Source organism: Furipterus horrens, unplaced genomic scaffold, assembly GCF_987537825.1.
Source record: "Furipterus horrens unplaced genomic scaffold, mFurHor1.1.pri manual_scaffold_7, whole genome shotgun sequence".
NCBI lineage: Eukaryota > Metazoa > Chordata > Mammalia > Chiroptera > Furipteridae > Furipterus > Furipterus horrens.
In genome coordinates, this window is record NW_028327177.1 from 682,248 (window position 1) to 696,315 (window position 14,068).

At 63.6% G+C, this 14,068-nt stretch overlaps 1 protein-coding gene across 6 annotated transcripts; it reads left to right on the top strand.

Moving 5' to 3' along the window:
* The first annotated feature begins 1,447 nt into the window (after nt 1-1,447).
* On the top strand, nt 1,448-13,458 carry PUF60 (poly(U) binding splicing factor 60). 6 transcript variants are annotated; one of them, XM_090283182.1, is made up of 12 exons: nt 1,448-1,614; nt 6,051-6,134; nt 8,290-8,385; nt 8,497-8,586; nt 9,354-9,404; nt 11,307-11,468; nt 11,542-11,634; nt 11,760-11,973; nt 12,059-12,249; nt 12,388-12,523; nt 12,715-12,950; nt 13,051-13,458. In XM_090283182.1, the coding sequence occupies exons 1-12, from the start codon at nt 1,591-1,593 to the stop codon at nt 13,348-13,350; spliced, it is 1,677 nt and encodes a 558-aa protein (XP_090139308.1). In that variant the 5' UTR covers nt 1,448-1,590; the 3' UTR covers nt 13,351-13,458. The 6 variants fall into 6 exon arrangements, with proteins under 6 accessions (XP_090139308.1, XP_090139309.1, XP_090139303.1 ...); XM_090283177.1 differs by having other exon boundaries at nt 1,528-1,614; nt 6,054-6,134; XM_090283183.1 differs by lacking the exon at nt 9,354-9,404.
* The last annotated feature ends 610 nt before the right edge of the window (nt 13,459-14,068 follow it).

Consider the following 14,068-nt stretch of genomic DNA (forward strand, 5'->3'; position numbering starts at 1 on the left):
CCCATACGGAGGCCAGAGGTGCCAGACCAGATCTAAGCACCGGAGAACACTGACCAGCTTGATAATGATCACATTTTCTGTTTGCTAGCTATCTGGTTTTGTTGTTACACGTTCTGGAAGATCTCAGCTTTCTTTCAACCCTTCTACTGAATTGTTCATTTTCCTTTACATTTTTAAAAAATTTGTAAGTTCTCGTTCTCGTTTGCGCAACGATCTTTCTTTATAGCCTCTTGTTCTTGTTTTTGGATGCAATACCTCTCCACTATCTCCAAGGACATAATTTTAACTTTTTCCTTTTTTCTTCTTGCTTTATTGTCTTTGTTCCTTCTGAGTCCCTTTTCCTTTGTCTTTTTCCCCTTCTTGAGGTGTTGGCGATCCCAGGCTGCCCGGTTGCATTTAAGAGTGAGGTTATCTTAGCGGTGGGACTTGTTGCATGGTGAGCTGACAGCAGGGACCTAGCCAGGCCAATCTCCGGAGCACCCCCACCCCCGTAGCTGTGTGCTGGGGGCCAGACTCAGAGCCAGGGCCAAGGGGTGGAAAGGGCAGGAGTCTCACTTACCCGCCTACCTCCACAGCAGGACCTGCCCCAGTGGACTTTCTCGCGTGATCCCTGGGACGCAACAGCAGCCCGCCAAAGCCGTCACTCTCTTCACCTTCCTTCAGCGCCACGATATTCCACCTCCTCCTCTCACGGGTTTTTGCCTTTATGGAATCATTTTCCCACCGTTTTTAGAGGAGAGGAAGATGAGGAAAATACGCTGCCATGTTTAACTATCCATGCCTCTATTTCATTTTAAACTTTCCCGGGGTTGAGAAGAGACCTATCTAGCTGGGGGAGACACTTCGTTGCGTCGGGCAGGCAGAGGTTGGCGGGCTGACAACCTCGGGGCCTGAGCTTACAGATGTGGTTTCTTCAGGGTCAGGGTCTCGGTACTGGGTGCGACAGGTGGCGAGAGGCCAGGGCGGCACGCCTCGGGCCTTCAGGCATTAGTTGAGCGACTAAGGGACGCTTGAGTGCACGCCCCTCGGGCAGGTCGCATTTCTCCCGACTGTGCGTCATGGAGCCTGCGACGCCATGGCTGTAAGATGCACCACTGTTTTACGAGTCACTAGTTAAGAGGAAACGTTGCCCGTTAAATAAGGACACACTATCCATTGGTAGGCGCACCCTGACTTCGAGATCTGACTTCGAAATACGGCGATTTTGTCACCTCTCTCGGCCGTTTAGGGCCTGCTCCCTCCTGCTTCTGGGTGCGAGCAGGGGGACAGCACCTAAGTTTTCCTGTGAAGGAGGAGAAGAAACGGAGCAGCGGGGACCGACTGATTGGACGGAGGATGACGAATCCTCGGTCCGCGGCGCGCGCTCGCGACGCACGCGCCCGGCCCTGGCCCCGCCCGTTGCCCCGCCCCCGGCCCCGACCCTTCCGTTCTGGAAGCGCGTTCCTTTCTCCTTCCTCGTCGCGGGTGCAAGGGCCTTTTATCGCGATAGTTCCGTCTTTTCCCCGAAGGTCTCCGCCAGCACCTACATCGCGCGAGACCGCAGAGGGAGCCGGAGCGTGTGGCGCGCGCTGCGGCCGCGACGGGTGCAAGATGGCGACGGCAACCATAGCTCTCGTAAGTCAGCTCCCCATGACCGCGGGATTCCGCTCAGCTGGCGGGAACGGGTCGTTTGCCCGCGCAGGGCACCGAGGGTCCCCCAGGGACGTGGCGGCGGCTCGCAGGGCCCCGTGTCCCTAGGTCGCGTGAGGCAGGGGCGGAACGGGAGCGAGGGGGTCCGGGCCGCAGCCGCAGCTTCCGGCCCGCGGGCTGCTACTTCCGGCCCGCGGGCAGCTACTTCCGGCGACGGGCGCGGGACTACCGCGCGGGGTGCGGGCCCGAGGCGCGTCTTGGGTTCAGTGCAGCGCACCGAGCCCGGTGCCTTCGCGGGGCGCCCGCCAGGCCACGGCGAGTCTCATCCTCCGAGCGGAGCCAGGGGGCCGGTGGCCCTGACTGAAAGGCGGGGCTCCTGCCGCCTGTGTGAAGGGGAGTGCCGCTCGTGCGGGCGGGATCAGGCCCCGTGGGGCGGGGGCCCTGGCTGCTTGCATCCGCAGCGGAGGAGCTGCTGTCCGCTGGTGGTCTGCGGCGGAGTGGTCACCGGCGGACAGGGACCCCGTCCCGTCACTCCCGGCCAGGAAGGGACGGACGTGCTCTCTCGTATTACTTTCTCCTCAGCGCTGAGCGAGGGACCCTGTTCGGGCTCTGACGGGCGCCTTACGCGGGGTGCCCGGGGGGGCCGGGCGCAGGGCCGTGTGGAGCCGGTGCTGTCGGAGCGGTGGGACCCCTGCTCACGCAGCAGCCCCGGCCGGAGTCCCCCCGACCCTGCCTCCGCCCCCCTTGGCTTACGTACCGGACCCCCTCCTGGAGCCCTCACAGGGGCCCTTCATCGCGCCCAGGGGGGTGCGGCGGGCCAGGGGCTGGGCTGACAGGGGAGGCATGGGAGGGTCACGGGGGCACTAGGCGGCCCCGGCCAGGCGCCGAGCGGGGGGCTGACCTGCCTGGCTGGCTGGAGGGCCCGGAAGCTCACTCCCGGGGGCACAGAGGCCGCAGCTGACCTCACTGTCCCTTCCGCGGGTCCTGCCTCCTGTGGAGGCCACAGGAGCGACTGGCCTTCGCGAAAGGGAAGCTGGAAAAGATGTGAGCGTTGAGGACTCGGTGGCAGTCCTGGGTGCCGGGCAGAGCTGAGAGGCGAGGGGGAGGGCGGCTAAGGGACAAGGACCGAGGCTCCTGGAGACGGGGAGGAGGCGGCCAGGGAGAGGGGCCCCCGTCTCCCCGAGCACCCACAGAGCAGCACAGGGGCCGGGCCGGACCTCGGGCCACGCTGGAGGCTGGCTCGGCGGCGCCCGGTGTTCCTGGGGACCGAGGTTTGAACTGGGGCGCGTCTGGGCTGCAGCACCGTGCCAGGCAGGGCGTGTCGCAGCGGGGGTGGCCGTGGGCTGCGGCTTTGGGTGGGGGTGTTGGCGGCCCATCCGAACGTTCTCGAGGGGTTAGCACACGTCAGCAGGTGTGCGTGCTGCGCATGCGTGTCCCTCCGCCCGTCTGTGCAGGGCCACCTGTGTCCCTGCTGTCCTGTGCTCTCTCGTGGTCCGTGCAGGCCGAGCCGCTCTGGCTGCGGCCCGGGCTGTGGCTTGGCGCTCACGCGGGCTCTGGAGCGGCCCCGCACCGGCTGGCGGTGACCCGGGGAGGGGAGAGCACGGGAAGGCGCAGACGTGCCTCCGCTCACTCAGCTGCGCCTGCTGCCTGGCGGCCTTCCCAGCCGGGCTCCGGCCTCTGGATGCTCCGGGCCCCTCTGACTCGCTGGTCCGTTTTCCCTCCCCTGGCAGCCCAGGGCACTCCCTGGGCTCCCTCTGCAGGAGCTTTCTTCTGGGGTCCCAGCCCACCTGTCCCCTCCCAGGGAGCCTCCCCGTCACTCTCCACCGGGCCCTGCGTTTTCTTCTCCGTGCTCGGCGGTGCCGGCCAGCACGCCTCGTCCCCGTCTGTCCCTGCTGCGTCTGCGGTGCCCGGCTTGGAACTGGCGAGGGCCTGGGCAGGCAGAAGGCCGCGGTGCTGTCCGAGCTTTGACAGGGCCGGGGCCTGCCTTAAGTGCTTCGCACAGCCCCAGGGGCCGGGCCTGAGGTCAGAGCCTGGGGGCGGGAGGCCTACAGTCGCTTCCCTTCGCTGGGTCTCTAGCAGAAACCATCCTGGAACCTGGGCTGTGAGCAGGGGCGGGGCGGGAGCTTGGGTCCAGGACTCCTGGGGCCACGCTGCCTTCCTTTCCGGGGCCGAAGGGCAAAGCCCTCTGTGTCCACTGCCAGAGGGTGACAGCATGTGACTGCCTGTGGGGACAAGTGACCATCCCTCCAGGCTCCCCGTGTCTGCCGGCACCAGGACACTAGGCTCGGTATCTGCCCGGATTGGGCAGGGTGTCCTGGTCGGGTCTCTGGTGGTCTGGCTTCTTCTGGAAAGTCTTCCTTTCGTTCTTTTCCCCTCACGGACACTAGTTCATTTGTGACGTGCGCGGTTTTAACATACCTATTCAGTGATGAGATAATTCGTATGTTATTTGTTGAAGTGTGACCACCAGGACCACATTTGTTAGTTCGCGGTTACTAAAAACATATTTGGCCTTGGTTGGTGTGGCGCAGTCAGTCCGATTCCCGGTCGAGGCACACACCTGGGTTCTGGGCGTGCGGCAGGTGGCTGCTTGGTGGGTTCCTGCACATCAATGCTTCTCTCCCTCCCTCCCTCCCTCCCTCCCTCCCTCTGTCTCTAAAAATAAATACGATCTTTTTAAAAATTAAAAATATATTTTTACATATATATATATATATACACAAAGACACTTTGGGGCTTTTTTTGGTAATATTTTGACTTTATTTTTCAGTCACACTTTTATATTCAGTACTGTTTTGTTTTAGTTTCAGGGTATAGCACAGTGGCCCCAGGAAACCTCTTCTGAGACGTCTGCTCTCAGCCCTGCCCTGGCTCCTGTGTCACTGCGGCCAGTAGCTTAGGAGAGCAGGAAGTTACTTATGCATGTGTGTTCAAGGTGACCATGTGGACAGCGTCCTAGAGGCCAGAGTGAGCTCTTGCTGTGGGCCTTGGGCGGCAGCCTCTGCCCTAGGTGTGCTCCGGGGGTGGCCAGGTCCGACTGGCCCCGCGTTCCGCTGCTGCGCACCCACGGGTGGCCGTGTCCGAGTGGTTCTCCTTCTCTCACTCTCCAGGGCACTGTTTCGAAGCAGCGGTGGTGCTCAGTGTGGAGCAGCTGCAGGCGAGGCGCAGGGCTGGGACAGCCACAGCCTCGGTGCCACTGTGTGTCTACAGGCAGCCAGGCTTGCGCTGCTGTCCCTTCTTTGAGGCTGGAGTGCCTGAGACGTGCTCTAGCTGAGCCCTCCCAGCCTCTGACCTCATGCCCAGGGCTCTCAAGGGTGGGCATGGCCGTCCCTCTGTGCCTGCGTGTCTGTGGGTCTCATCCTGGAGCTGGGCACTGGGCGAGTGCGCGTTGCCCTTGGTTCCTGCCATGAGGCCTCAAGAGAAGGGGGAGCAGCTCTCGGGGCCCTTCCACAAAGGCCCCAGCCTTCTGATGTTGCCTGCTTGCTCCCCTCGGCCTGTCTCTGCCCCACCTCCATGCTCACGCATGTGGGGAGCTGCTCCGTCCGTCGCTCTGCATGGCAGTGCTCTTGGCCCCTTTGGATGTGGGTTATAGGGGGTGACCAAGCTCTCGGCTGCCCTCGGAGCTGGACAGCCCTGGACAACTTGACCACTGGGGCCGCTCTTGCACACGCAGACCACCTGTTTGGCCCTGCCAGTCAGAGGGCAGTCCTCCTTGGAAGTTTCTTCCGGAGGGGCCTGGGCCCGGGCTTGCCCAGAGCCTGTGGACAGGATCGGGGCTGATGCTGAGCTGTGGGCCAGCCCAGGCGCATGTGCAGGGCACTAGAGAGGTGCCCCTTGTCCTGCTTGCGGGAAAGGAACTGATCTCAGGACCTCAGCTGGGCGGCCAGAGGGCCAGTCTAGAATCAGGAGAGACTGTCCTCTCTTGGCTCTCTACTCTCTCTACCCTGTTCCCTCTGGGGACTTGGCTGCCCCTGTTTTGCTGTGGCTTGTGCCAGGCCCTGGGCAGCTGTAGGTGCGAGAGCAATGGCAGGGTGCGGTGGGCGGTGTCAGAGATGTTCAGCGGCGCCCTGGCCAGGTGGCTCAGTTGGTTAGTGTCATCCCCATACGCCAGGGTTGCGGGTTCAGTCCCCGGTCAGAGCTCATACAAGAGTCAACCAATGATGCTTCAATAAGTGGAGCAAATAGATCGCTGTTTCTCTCCTTTCCTCTTTCTAAAGTCAGTCAATAAGTAAAATTTAATTTAATTTAAAAAAGGAAGAAAGAAATGTTCGGGGGCAAGCCAGAACTGGTGCCTTCCTGTGCCCCTGCCCAGCCCCCCTTGCTTGTCAGTGGGGAACTTAGCCCTTAGCTAGGGAAAACTAGAGGGCCTGGGTGGGTGGGTCTTATGACTGTCCGTGACAACATCTCCTTCCTGCCTACAGCAGGTCAATGGCCAGCAAGGAGGGGGGTCCGAGCCGGCGGCGGCGGCAGTGGTGGCAGCGGGAGACAAATGGAAACCGCCACAGGTACTGACCTTAAGCATCCTCGCCCTCAGGCCCGCCTGTCCACCTGCCTGCCCGCCTGCCCGCCTGCTACGCGTCCCTGGGCCCAGAGAGAGCTGGCCGGGGGGCAGGGCCGAAGCAGCCCCAGGCACTCTGCTCTGCCTTCTGGGCAGAGGCGCCTGTCCTGCCCTCCCAACCCCCCAGCCACCCAGCCTCAGGCCTGGCTCCAGCTTCCTTGTCCCTGCCTCTCCCCTAAGTGTCCACCTCTTGCTTTGGTGGGTCGCAGCTTTGAGTGTATCCAGATGCCAGGCAGAGGGTAAGGATGGTCAAGAGGGGGCTGATGCTCAGCTGAGCGCACCCTGAGCCATTGGTGTCATGCAGAAGGGGTGGCCTGCTGTTCCAGAACATGCAGAGTGCTGTTGAGAGCCAGAGTACATTTCATTGCAGATCTCTAATTTAAATCAGACAGCAAAGGAGAACAACATGCAAGTCACAGCACAGGTCTAGGAGGACTGGGCTTCAGGGCGGGTGTGGGCAGACTGTGTCCTGCTCCGGCGCCTGGCCCTTGGCAGCGTCCTGTGGGAGGTGGAGGGAGCCTGTTGTCACTGGGCAATGGGGTGCTTTGTGCTTCGCCATGGCAGCGCCTGCCTCCAGGGGCTCAACAAGGGGGCCTTTTGGGGCTGGGCCCGCCTTTGGGTCCCTCAGCACACTTGGAGAAGGGCTGAGGTATGCAGCCTGGATCCTGGGAAGCTATGGGGGCTGCAGCTGATGGGCAAGGGGCAGGGAGTCCCTCCACCCGGCCCTCCCAGTCCTGGCTGGCTGTGCAGCCGGCCATTGGTCATGGGAGAAGAGCCTTTTGTTTAGCAAGACAAAGAGGAGATTGAAAAGTCTCTAAGGGGCTGGTGGGGGTTGGCATTGATGACCATGGTGACAGCCTGCTCTGTGTGCAGCCCCTGGCTTTTGGGGCCTCTCTCCCGCTAAGGAGACCTGGGCTCAGGGCCAGTGCCAAGGGTGGAGAGGACAAGCCTCAGGGGGCCAGACTGGGCTGCCAGGGGAGGGGCCTCCTGCCCTTTGACCCTATGCTGGTCAGGATGGCGGCTTTGGGGGTTTGGGTCAGCCGGCCCCTTTCTGACTCCTTTGTTCCTTTGTCCTTGACCATCATCACTCCTATGCTGGGGGCCGCAGAATACCCCCTCTAGGGGGGCCAGTGGTGGTCTCTCCTTGCAGTTCCTGGGTAGCGCCAGGCCCCCTGAGCTGGTGGACAGGCAGGCGCGCTCTGACGCCTGACGCCTGCACTCTCCTGGGCCTGGCAGCTGTGCTGCTGCTTCCCTGGCTGTGCCCTTCCCTCCGCACACAGCTTGGAGAGGGACTGTGACAGGAACACAAACGGAGTCCTAGTGGTGCCTGCTTTGGTCTGCAGCAGGCTGGGACTGCCCCTCCCAGAGCGCCTCCTCGGCCCTCGGCTCCCCTGGCGAGGGTGCTGGTGGGTGCCCTGTCCTTCGGTCCCCCCATGGCTGGGCTGCTTCTGGCTTCTCCTTCCAGAAGGCTAAACAGAGCCAGGGAGGAGTTCATTGGAGGGGCTGGAGCCCTGCTTGGGCTATGTGTCCTGGGAGCACATCTCAGTCACTCTGGGTGGTGTGCACAGCATGAGGGGTGGGTATGGGGTGCTGCACAGGGGTGGGGGGCCTTTCCTATACGTGCTCCTTCAGTGGTTCCTGGAACTCTTCCCCAGCAGGGAAGCTGAGTTGGGCCATCTGGGGCCATGACAAGGTGGCCATTGGAGTGAGGAGCCCTGCCCCCCACCCCCTTGTCTCGGAGGACAGCCAGGGCTTTGCTCTTGCACGGCATGGGGCGGAGGTTCTGGGTCAGGCTGGCCACAAGGGCTGGGCCCCTTGCAGTCCTTGCCACCTGTCTTGGTGGCTCCTGAGGAGGCCACTGTGGACTGGGCGCTGCAGCCGCTCCAGCTGACCCAGGGCCGTGAGGTAGCTGCTCGCCTCAGTGTGGGACCTGCTCGTGGGTCCTTGGGGAGACCAGCCTCTAGGCCACATAGGCAAGTGTGTGCCAGGGCATGGGCTGGAGGCTGTGTGCAGTTGGAGACAGGTGTGGGGTAGGCTTCCTGGGTCCACGTGCGGGAGGTCTTGAGCTGGTTGTTGATGACGTCCCTATTCCCCACCACTAGGGGGCAGACTCCATCAAGCTGGAGAACGGGCAGAACACAGCCGCAAAGCTGGGGCTGCCTCCCCTGACGCCCGAGCAGCAGGAGGCCCTCCAGAAGGTGAGAGGGTACCTCCCAGGGCGCCTGGCTGCGGGGAGCCCACTGGGGTGGAGGAAGGCCCATTTCCCCGCAGGTGGGCCCCCCAGTGCTGCTCACCGCCTTCTCTCGCAGGCCAAGAAGTACGCCATGGAGCAGAGCATCAAGAGCGTGCTGGTGAAGCAGACCATCGCGCACCAGCAGCAGCAGCTCACCAACCTGCAGGTGAGCCGCCCGCCCTCGCACCCCCCGCCACCTCTTCCTTCTCTTCCTCCTCCTGCGCCTGCGCCGTCCCCACCAGGTGTTGTGGTTCTCGGTTTGTCAAGGACTCCTCTTGGGACACCCGGGTTCCTCCCTGAGCCACGAGTGGCCCCACCTTACCTGCCTGTTGAGCACCCACAGCCCCTCCCCGCCCCTCCTCTGTACCTCTGCCCGCTCCCCGAGCCAGCTCCTCTTCTCCGACTGACGGTGCAGCCTGTGGGGGCGTTCCTCCCTGCCCCCCCCGTGGCCTCGGCTAAGAGCGGTCAGGCCCCACCCCTGCAGTGAGTCCAGACCAGCTGGGCTGGGGCCCAGGACTGAGAGGACAGGCTGGGGGGGCCGCCATGGGGCCCTGCTGTAGACCTGTGGCCAGAAGCTGCGATGAGGGCGACAGCTGCCCGGGCCTTGAGCCCCCGCCCCCTGCCCAGCCCCAGTCACTCACGCCGCCAGGTAACGCCCTGGCTGTGCCCCACGCTCGTGCGCGCCCCTTCTCCTCTCGCTCCCCTCTCCCTTCCTTCTGCCCCGGCCGACCAGGCTACGGGGAGCGGCACCTGGGGCTCTGAGGCCCCCCTGGGCAGGTGCCGGCAGCCGCCACTGGCCGGCCATGTGGGAAGGCAGGAGGGCCTCTCGGCAGGGCGGGGACTCCGGGCCTTGCCGCTGTCTGCGTGAGGTGTGACAAGAGCGGGAGACTGCTCGGCTCCAACAGACTGAACTCTGTCTTTACTGTCTTTCAGATGGCAGCAGTGACAATGGGCTTTGGAGATCCTCTCTCACCTTTGCAATCGGTCAATAGAAATGCTCACTTCTTCCGGGGCTCATGTCCTTAGTCAGGGCTAGAGGGGGGCAGTGCAGCCGCGTGCTGGGGACCTTGCTCCCCGAGCCGGCCCTGCCCGCCAGCTCGGACGAGCGCAGCAGAGCGCCAGGCATGGCGGGGCCAGTGGTGTGGGCGGGCACCCACCTGGGACCGCCCCGGGGAGGCCTCCATCTGCTCTGAGGGCCAGGTAACTGCGGAGGGCAGCCAGCCAGGAGGGTAGCTGCCCACGCCAGGCCCACCTGTACCCGTGCCGCCTGCACTCACGGGCACCACCCAGGCCTCCAGCTCCGCCCGTCTCCAGGCTGCCTGGCTCTTGGGTTGGGGTCAGACCCTGAGGAGAGAAGGGTGCTAACTCCTGGCCCCATCAGACCCTGGAGGGAGGATGGATGGACAGGGTGGGGGGTCTGAGGGACCCGAGCAAGTGAGAGAGGGAAGGGCAAGAACTCGGGCCTTGGGCCTGGCTGTGAGCAAGGGGTAGAGGCCGTGACCAAAGCGGGCCAGGGAGGAGGTGGTGGCCACGGCCTTGGCTGCCATGGACAGGAGACACCCCTCCGTCCCCCAGAGGCAGGCTGGGGAGGCCAGGGAACGTGGCCTTTTCTCCGGGGCCATCCCTGGACATGCTGCTCTCACAGGGGAGACGAGGTCCTGTCCTCAAGGGCCACACAGACCCAGTGTCCCCTCTGGGAAGCATTTGTCTGTGGGGTGACACCAGGGAGAGGGCTCTTGGCCCGCCTGCTGTTGGGCAGCTCCCACTGCAGAGGGGACATGCTTCTATCTTGGGGAACTCTGACCTGAGGGGTGGATGGTTTCATGTCTCAGATACCTTGTGTGAGAGGGGACATGGTTCCACCTTTGGGGTCCTTGGTCTATTTGCCGGGAGCCCAGTTTGAGGAGGGAGTCCCATTTGGGGGAATTCCTGCTTTGGGGGAACTCGACCATTTTTTAAGGTTCCTCTTTGAGGGAGCGGAGGCCCAGCCTATACTAAGCTAGCTGGTGTCTAAAGAGGGAAACTGGCCTCTGGTCGTGGGGACCTCTGTGAGGCTGAGGGGAGCCCCTGCTGATAGAGAAGCTAGAGCCAGGGCCCCGTCATCTCTGCCCTGGGCCTGTAGTGTCTTCCCCGGGCCTGGCTGCTAACCCTTCCCTGAGGGCATGGGGAGGTCGCTAACCTCGATGGCCAAGCCCCCCAGTGCAGAGGCAGGGCCTGCCCCAGGCCTGGCTAGCTTGTCACCACGCGATGCTCCTGGGCCAGGCCCTTCAGGGTGCAGGCGTGGGCTCCAGGCAGCTCTTATTTTGTGAGGGGATCAAGGCACGGGGGGTCTTGAGATGATTGAGTCCCCACCTGAGCTGGCCCTGCACAAGTAGCTGTTCTTCATTCTCTCTACAGGGAGCCCCAGTCTGGGCTCCTGACCTCCCCCCTGGGGTCTCTTCTGGGCAGTAGCTGCCCTGTCTTCTGTCCCCCTTCTTGCCTCCACACCAGTGGGTCCCTCCAGCTTGGACGACTCCCCCTTCCCTCTTCTGTCAAAACACTTGCTCAGGACCCTGGGAGGACCACCCGCCAAGCCCAGGCTTCCTGGCCTCTAGACTGGAGGGGTGGGCGGGGTGGGAGGGCATGCAGCCCTGCCTCCCGGCCACCTGTCAGTTTAGCTGCCAGTCTGCTGGGGACCTGGACGGGCCAGGGGGCATCCGTGTCCTGTCTTTGGGCCTGGTCTTCCTTCCTGGGGGTAGGGTCCTGCTGACCCTAACCTCCCTGTCTACAAGGGCTGAGCCTGCACCGTGCTGCTGCGTGGGTGGGCCCGGAGGGGAGTGGGCTGCCTGGCCTCCTGCCACCCCATCACAAGCCAGTGGCACTCTCTCCCCTTGTGTCCTGCTCCAGATGGCAGCTCAGCGGCAGCGGGCACTGGCCATAATGTGCCGGGTCTACGTGGGCTCCATCTACTATGAGCTGGGTGAGGACACCATTCGCCAGGCCTTTGCCCCCTTTGGGCCCATCAAGAGCATTGACATGTCCTGGGACTCCGTCACCATGAAGCACAAGGTGAGATTTGTTCTGTCCTGCCCCACCCCCAACCTGGGGCTATCCGGGCCTAACAGCGCATCCCTGTGTCCAGGGCTTTGCCTTTGTGGAGTACGAGGTCCCAGAAGCTGCGCAGCTGGCCTTGGAGCAGATGAACTCAGTGATGCTGGGCGGCAGGAACATCAAGGTGAGGGCCAGGGAGGTGGGCCCAAGGACTGGCGCATGGCCTGCTCTATCCAGTCACCCTCCAGAAGTCGGAAGTGGCCAAGCCTGGGCTGACCGGAGGCTCTTTGTCCCCTGCTTCTCCCCTAGGTGGGCAGGCCCAGCAACATAGGACAGGCCCAGCCAATCATAGACCAGCTGGCTGAGGAGGCACGTGCCTTCAACCGAATCTACGTGGCTTCCGTGCACCAGGACCTCTCGGACGATGACATCAAGAGCGTGTTTGAGGCCTTCGGCAAGATCAAATCTTGCACGCTGGCCCGGGACCCCACGACCGGCAAGCACAAGGGCTATGGCTTCATTGGTGAGCTTGGGGAGGCTGAGGCAGGGCCAGGCCTAAGGCCCACCCCACACCATGGCTGGCCCTCACCGCTGCTCCCGCCCTGCAGAGTATGAGAAGGCCCAGTCGTCTCAAGATGCCGTGTCTTCCATGAACCTCTTTGACCTGGGTGGCCAGTATTTGCGGGTGGGCAAGGCTGTCACACCCCCCATGCCCCTGCTTACACCTGCTACACCTGGAGGCCTCCCGCCAGCTGCTGCTGTGGCCGCAGCTGCAGCCACAGCCAAGATTACAGCGCAGGTGAGGGCTGATGCAGTTGTGTGGGTTCACTCCTGGGCAACATGCCCCCAGTCCTTTGGGGACTGACTGGCTCTCTGAGGAGTGTGGAGTGGAGGCAGCCAGGCTGGGGACTGAAAGTGGTGGCCTCTTGGATTGCAGGAAGCAGTGGCTGGAGCAGCGGTGCTGGGTACCCTTGCCACGCCTGGATTGGTGTCCCCTGCACTGACTCTGGCCCAGCCCCTGGGGGCTTTGCCCCAGGCTGTCATGGCTGCCCAGGCCCCGGGAGTCATCACAGGTGAGGCTGGGTGGGTCAAGGCTTCCCTCCTGCCCCTGCCCCTCTCTGGGCTGCTACCTTCACCTGCCTTCAGTGTCCTGGCCTACAAACTCCAGGCAGAGTCCTCTGCACCCAGGGCAGACCAGCTGAGGCTGAGTGCTCCTTCCTGAGAAGGACAGAGGTGACTGCTGGACCTGGTGGGTTTGCTGCAGGTGTGACCCCGGCCCGGCCTCCCATTCCAGTCACCATCCCCTCTGTGGGAGTGGTGAACCCCATCCTCGCCAGCCCTCCGACGCTGGGTCTCTTGGAGCCCAAGAAGGAGAAGGAGGAGGAGGAGCTGTTTCCCGAGTCAGAGCGGCCAGAGATGCTGAGCGAGCAGGAGCACATGAGCATCTCGGGTAGCAGTGCCCGCCACATGGTCATGCAGAAGCTGCTGCGCAAGCAGGAGGTGGGCAGCGGGGATGCCGGGGGGGGGGGGGGGGGGGGGGGTGCGGCCCAGTAGCCTCGGCGCTCAGCTGTCATCCCCCCCCATCCCCCCCCCCCCACAGTCCACAGTGATGGTGCTGCGCAACATGGTGGACCCCAAGGACATCGACGACGACCTGGAGGGGGAGGTGACCGAGGAGTGTGGGAAGTTCGGCGCCGTCAACCGTGTCATCATCTACCAGGAGAAGCAGGGCGAGGAGGATGATGCCGAGATCATTGTCAAGATCTTCGTGGAGTTTTCCATGGCCTCTGAGACTCACAAGGCCATCCAGGCCCTCAACGGGCGCTGGTTCGCTGGCCGCAAGGTTGTGGCTGAAGTGTATGACCAGGAGCGTTTTGACAACAGTGACCTCTCTGCGTGACCTTTGCCCCTGCCCAGGACTTGAAATTGCTCCCCATTCCTCTGCGTTTTATAGTGTCTTGGCCCAGCCGCCCTTGCGCATAAAGCTGCAGATGCTGCTGGCCCTGAAGGCCCCTGTGCCCATGGTCCTGTGCTTCTTGCTTCCGGGGGCGGGGGGCAGGTTCGAGGGGTCCCCGAGAAGTGAGGTGGGAAGGAGGGCAGTCCCTGGGCTCAGCAGGGGCGGGGTGGGGGGCCATGAGGGTGGGTGTCCGCCATCAGCTGCCCAGGCAGCACTAGAAGAAAGTTGGCCTGGGGCCTCGGAGCGTTTCGCGTCTGCTGGACGAGTGGGCGGGGCGGCGGGCTGAGTCCCGGGGTCGCGGGCTGGGCCGCGGAGCGTGGGATCATGGACTGCGGCGGACTTCAACTCCCGTCGTGCCTCGCGCCGAGGGCGGGATCCTGCTTCCCAGCAGTCTGTGCGCAGAATCGCTACGGGCCCTCGGAGGCACCAGCTCCGCACAGCCTTGTGGGGGTTGCAGTCCTGGCAGCGATGGGCGGGCCTCGGCTTCCCGGCGGGCTGCGCGGCGGCCGGCGGTTGTCGGCGGGGCAGTCCGGCGGGCGGCGGCGGCGGCGGCGGTTCCGGCTGCGGCACAGCGGCAGACGAGCGGGTGAGGAGGGATGCGGGGCCGCCGCCGTCTTTGCCGCCTCCTGAGACTCTGAGCACCAGCCGGACCGAGCGTCCC